This window comes from Sciurus vulgaris, assembly GCF_902686455.1.
Source record: "Sciurus vulgaris genome assembly, chromosome: 11".
Lineage (NCBI taxonomy): Eukaryota > Metazoa > Chordata > Mammalia > Rodentia > Sciuridae > Sciurus > Sciurus vulgaris.
This window is the reverse complement of record NC_136472.1, coordinates 14242493-14249062: the sequence shown is the minus strand read 5'-3', so window position 1 is coordinate 14249062 and position 6570 is coordinate 14242493. Positions and strand designations below refer to the sequence as shown.

The 6570-nt window shown below is 40.4% G+C and overlaps 1 protein-coding gene across 1 annotated transcript; it reads right to left on the bottom strand.

Moving 5' to 3' along the window:
• Positions 1-308: 308 nt before the first annotated feature.
• On the bottom strand, positions 309-1566 carry OR10V1 (olfactory receptor family 10 subfamily V member 1; the record flags this gene model as incomplete). Its single annotated transcript, XM_079102515.1, has 1 exon — positions 309-1566. One exon carries the CDS (start codon positions 1564-1566, stop codon positions 637-639), a length of 930 nt encoding a protein of 309 aa, XP_078958641.1. The 3' UTR covers positions 309-636.
• Positions 1567-6570: the final 5004 nt, after the last annotated feature.

Sequence of the window (6570 nt, the reverse complement as noted above, 5' to 3'; positions counted from 1 at the left end):
CATGGTTTCAGAGGTCTCAGTCCATAGACAGTGAACTCCATTCCTCTGGGCCCAAGGTGAGGCAAAATTCTTGGGGCGATGGCCATGAGAGGAAAGGTGCTCACTGCTGTCAGCCAGGAAGCAGAGAAAGAGGGGAAGGAGACGCAAGGAAGATACACCCTTCTAGGTTACACCCCCTGCATCTCCTCCAGTCACATCCCATCTACTTCAAAATAGGGTGGACCAATTAGGTTCCAGCTCTTGTAATCTAATCATTTTACCTCTGAATAATCCTTACATTAGCAGGAGCTTTGGGGGGACATCTCATATCCAAACCATAATACTTACCATAAGTTGGGTTGTGATTAGTTTATTTGAAGTGCCTAATATGCACTAGCTGTCAAATAAATGTGGATTCTCCTCTCTTGGTCCGTGCCTGGGACATCATGTTGGCCTACATGATATAGCTTTGTTTTCCATAAGACAGGAGTATTAGATTTCTCTGAAAGTCCCAGAATAACAGGTCATATGTCTCCAGAGGACGTTGCTGGCTTATGCACATCATCCCAGCATAATTATTGATAGCATCCCATTTCAGTCTCAAAAGTATCTGGGCTTAAGGAAATCATAGGGTTTGCTTAAGAATGCAAGTTTTGCCTAGAACTTTCTCAGAGTCTTCCTGAGAGCATCTTTCAGTTCCTTGTTCCTCATACTATAGATCAATGGGTTTAAAATGGGGGTGATAAAAGTGTAGACCACAGACACCACCCGGCCCATCTCAGGAGAGTAACTGGAACGGGGGGACAAATATATAAAGCTGGTGCAGCCATACTGCAGGAGGACCACCAGGATGTGAGAGGAGCAGGTGGAGAAGGCTCGGCGGCGCCCTTCCGTGGACCGCATCCGTAAAATAGCTGCCATGATGAGGACGTAGGAGGTGGAGATCAGCGAGAGCGGGATGCTCAGGACCAGGAAGCTGACGATGTACAGGGCAGTCTGGTGAACACGGGTGTCGGCACAAGCCAGGCGCAGGACTGCGGGCATGTCGCAGTAGAAGTGGTAGATCTCACTGTTATGGCAGAATGGGAGATGGAAGATTAAAATGGTCAGTGGCAGAGACAGCAGGAATCCCAGCACCAGGGATCCTGCCATCAGCTCCACACACAGGGGCCAGCTCATGATGAGGGTGTACCTCAGGGGGTAGCAGATTGCTATAAACCGATCATAAGCCATGACTGCAAGTAGGACACAATCCGTTCCACCCAAGAAGACGAAGAAAAACATCTGAGCGCCACAACCAGTGATGGAAATGGGCGTTTTGCCCATGGAAAGAAGGCTTGCCAAAGCCAGTGGGGCGATGGAAGATGTGTAGAGGATTTCCAGGACGGCCAGGTTAGCCAGGAAGAAGTACATGGGGGTGTGGAGGGAGCGGTGGATCTGGACAATGACGGCAATTGTGGCATTTCCACCGAGGCTGGTCAGGTACATCACTAAGAAGGCCACGAAGATCACCCTCTGGACCTCAGGGTCATGTGAGAATGGACGAAAGAAGAATCCTATTTCTGCAGTTTGATTTATCCCTTCCATGGGTGGTGTGCTGAGCCGACCTAAGGAAAGATGGCCCGAGTGTCCAGGCGTCCCTCATTACGTAGGTTCCTCAGCTCCTCCGTGTCCCAGCACTCGCCGGGTGGCTTGGTGATGGCATGCAAACCTTCGTGTTAGAGAAGGTCATTTAACACGATGACTTGCGCATCTGACACCTCTTTATCTTTCCTCTCCACTCCCTGCCAAGTCCTGCAGATTGAAAAATCCTTCATTATCATTATCAAAATTTTTCTACATTACCTCATACTTCAGAGTTCCTCTAGAGTTTCTAAGTCGGGTGAAATGTGACCACTCTTTCATCTATTTATAAGCTAGTCATTATTATTAAAAGATAGTTTAGAGGGGCTGGGGTCGGAGCTCAGGGGTAGAGTGCTTGCCTAGCATGTGTGAGGTACTGGGTTCGATCCTCAGAACCACATAAAAATAAAAATAAAAGATGGTTTATAAAAACAAAGATGGTTTATAAAAAACATCTTGACTTTAGATGCATCTGCATAGCCTGACTGACCCATGTGGTATAAAATTTGGACTCACCTGAAGAGCAGAATAAAATCTTAATTTCAGGATTTTGATTGTGGGATAAACAGAGAAAGAAGAACAGTTTTATAATCATAATTCACAGGCAGAAACTCCACCCAGAGCATAGGTATCTGTGGTTTCTGGAGATGTTCATATGGCTGTAGCAGAACCAGGGAGGATCCGTTGATACCTATTCAAAGAACACATTCCAATATCAGATATATTCAGACAAAAACCATTTTTTCTTACAAGGCATTCTTGAATAACTTTTCATACACACGTAAAGCGACTCTCCTGGGTACTATTTGGAAGAAACTCCTGTGAACATTTTTTTGGCAGTGGCATCTAGAAAAAAGGGAGACCCAAAGCTGGAACCCTTTACTGCTAATGTGCTAAATCATAGGAAGTTTTTTCCTGAAGGACAACAGTGGCAGCACACAGGGAATTTCACATGGTTCCACATGAGACATTCAGAGTGAACTGAGTGTATCAAGTGGAACATTCAGACATTCGGTAACAAGTTACCACACTCCTACAGCAACAATAATGGTGATTTTTATTGCACGCTTACTAAGATCGATACAACGTGCCCATCATTTATAGACAGGATCTCACTTAGAGTGGCCCTTCAGTCCTACAAAACAGGTACTTCCATTATTCACATTTTTTTTCAGATTAAGCAATTGAGGTTTTAGTATTTAATGGCAGAGGAATTAACTCGTGTTAATTCCTACGTCCATCTGGAATCAAGTCTGTTTTTTCTTATTTTTTCTTTTTATAAAATTATTTTAAAAATCAGTACATTTGTTGGTGGTATGGAAGAAAGGAAAGGAATAGAGCATAATGGAAAGGGCAAGTACTGCATTAATAAATAAGAAATGAATAATGACTATTTACAGACATACCAATTATTCCTGGGATTTCATATATGTTCAAGTAAAATTTATTGCAGCAATAATGTAAAAGCCAAGAGAGCTACATGTAATTAAACTGTTAAAAATATTCTATCATTCTGGTGATGTGATAAATGAAATAAAGTAGACCATAATAAATAAATAAATTATGCCTGTATAAAAAAAAAATCAGTACATTATAGTTACACATGAGATTGGGATTAAATGTGACGCCTTTGCACGTGCACACAGCACAATTTGGTCCCTCTTTCTCCTCCCCTCCTGCCTTTCCCTTCCTCTACTCTACTGGTCTCCCTCCTGTTGTTATGAGATCCACCTTCCTCTTCTCTCTTTTTTTCTCTCTCTCTAGTCAAGTCTTTCTATCACTAAAATAAACTGTCTCACTGAGCAATGTACCATGTGCAAGTCTGAATGATGCAAGTCCCAGGGAGAGAAAGGCCTTCAATTCTAGTTGTCCTTTATGGACCCAAAGTGGTGTGTCACCAACAGCCCTGGGATCATTATGAAGTCACTCCAGTTTGTAATCTCTATCTTTCCATTTTGTTCCTTTTTCTTCCTCTGTCACCACCTACTCCATCAACAATACTTATTTTAATAAATGCCTTTTACAAAGCTTATTAAGGTCCCACTTTATATAAGGCACAGCTCTTCTTTCTGGAAAAAGAGGGAGAAATGTGGAAAATCAGAAGTCTCAGACTTGAATGAGAGATACGGTAATAAATAAAATTGAATTTAGTTAAGGGCTGCCACAAAACCAAGAGGAACTAGGAGAACACCAGCATATCTCCTTTTTGCAATAATGCCTTTTGAAAATTGCATATCGTTATGATTATTTTTTACTGCATAAAGCTTTCCAGGTAAAGGAAATTTCTGGACCTTCCTTTTATAAGAGAAGTAGATATTTTAAAATTTTCAACACCTATCAATTTGACATTTGAAATGATGGTTACTTTTTAAAAAGTTGAAGACTCCTGGAAATCACATCTCTATTTGAGAGCTGGTTAATACTGAGCTCAGTTTATCTGATTCAGAATGTGATTCTCTGACCTTTCTGAATAGACTTCTCTCTGCCTCGCATCAGTTTGAAGATCAGGTTTAAAGAGGGTTTCACAGTATTTATTCTTGAATTTCCCTTGAGTTCTCTGAGATCAAACACTGGTCCGAGGTAGGAGCTGGACTTTGACTCTTAATGCAAAAAGTTCCAACTTAGCCTCTGTTCCCCTGCCTACCCCAAACCTTGGCCTAATTACAAACAGAGGATTTTTCTAATATGATACCTGAAGTCTGGGAGTAAATTCTTACCTTTGGATGGGCCCACATGGACTTCAAGCTATTGCAGATTTACCTTGATCCTTTGCTGAACGCAGGACTCCAGGGACCTGCGTCAGGGTCCTACTGTCCTTAGGAGATCTGCAGACTGGCATGTTGTCCACTGTTAGATCACACATCTCGCTGATTCAGGGTACTATGTTGAAATGCTCTTTAAACCAGACCTGATTCCTACAAGATCAATTCTTGGACTGAGGGCATGTTACATTCCACCCTTTTCTTCTTTGTACAAAGTGACAAGCAGGTTTTACTTTAATCATTGCTCTGTAGCTTGGAACTTAACCTTTGAAGTTGCACTGCTATTCAGACTTAAAATTATCATCGAAAAGTGACATTTGTAACTAACCCGAATAATGAGTCATCGTTGGTCCCCTGAGATGACTGAGCTCTGTTTGGGAAACATAAATCAACAAGATTAATATAGTGTACCTGAGAATTAAAATTGCATCAGGATTATTCCATTGGTACATCTTCCCTAGGGGCTGTATTTTAGTAAGTTGCTCATGTTTTCAATGATGAGGTCAGCTGGGGGAAAGAAAAATTATTGTTTTCATTTGACTTATCTAGAAATGATTTTTAAAAAGGAAATTTTAATAATTTAAATAATGTAGCATTATTTTATTTTTGTCACACCCACAGTTTCTCTTACTCTTTGCTTCTGGGAAATAATTTCCTCCTAATTTTACTCCTGCCCCTCTGATAGTCTTTCTTAGTCTACTTTGCTGACTTGTTCTACTTCCCTAATTTCTACCCAAGCTGGGTCTTGGTCCCAGGTCCTCCTGTCTAATTATATATCTTTGTAGTTTTTTTTTTTTTGGCTTAAAATATAAGTATTATCTGTGTCTTCTGCCAGTCTAACCTCATCCAAGACTCCAGCTTGTATGTGAACTTGCCCATTTGACATATCTACTTGGGTTACTAACATGTATCTCCCATTTAACATGCTGAAGTAGAATTTTTAATCCATTATCCCCTTGGGAGTCAGGTGTTGGGCCATTCAAATCCCAACATAATCTCCAAATAATAGTTGAGATCAACTAGTTGAAATACTGATCAGTTGAATACTGATGCTTCATTCAATTTCATTTAAAAGATTTGGAGAGGCAGTTTTTCTTTCAGTGTTTCTTAGAGACATGATAGATCATCTTAATCATCTCCTCCTCCTCCTCCTTTTCTTTCTTCTAAGTCATTCATGAAATAATAAAATTAGAAGGAATTTTAGAGGTCATCTAGTGACTGCCTCCTTGGATATCTAATTTTAAAAGACTTTTAAGATTATTAAGAATTTATTAGGATTTTCAAGGTAATTCTAATATTCCAAAAGCCCCAACAGAGTCATACATTTTCTTGAGATAAGTTTATACATACAATCCTTATTATTATTTGCTTGTTTGTTTACAAGATTCTATTAGGAAGACTAATTTTCAAAAACATGGGGGTTTGAGGCCATATCTGGATGGCAAAAAAACACTTGTCTGAACTCAGACTGACTTAAATTCAAACCTTGTCTCAGTCACTCAGTGGATGACGTATGCTTTTAAGTTAATTAACCATTTGAATCCTTGGTATCCTGATTTGCAAAATGGGAGGAATAGAACTCTTCTTCCTTCATGGGGCAGTGTGGAGATTGCAGGAGATGATACATGTGCAGTGTTTATCACATTTTTGTAGCTTGATCACTATTAATGTGGGGATTCACAGAGAAGTTACGGTCTGAATGGTGCAGAGAATGCTGAGAGCTACTAATCTAATTTAACCTCACTAAGTCTCTTCATTTCCAGTATTTTTGACAGATAGAAATCAACTATACTGGATCTAACCATAGAGAACAAACTAGGGGCATGTAAAGACTTCACAGAGGTAATTCTAGGGAATGATTACCTGCTACACATCAAACCTTTAAGGAAAAATTTTCTAGAAAACTGTGAAGAAACCCGTGGGATCTGACTCTGCAACCTCACTGTCTCAGACAGACAAGCAAAAGTGAGATGAGGACATGAAGTGCAGCAATGACCGAGGCTCCCACACTGGGACCCTATTTCTCCCAGAAGATCTACATTGTCCCAAGGGTGTAACTACAGGACTTAAAAAGAAATCATATTGTTAGATTTTTCTCTGACCTAGCATTTCCAAAGGGCTCCATAAGGAAGCAAAGTCTGCAGATGAGATCACACTAGTAAAAGGTGTGGCCAGTTTTCAGCTTTCAACTAATAAGTGGGTAAAA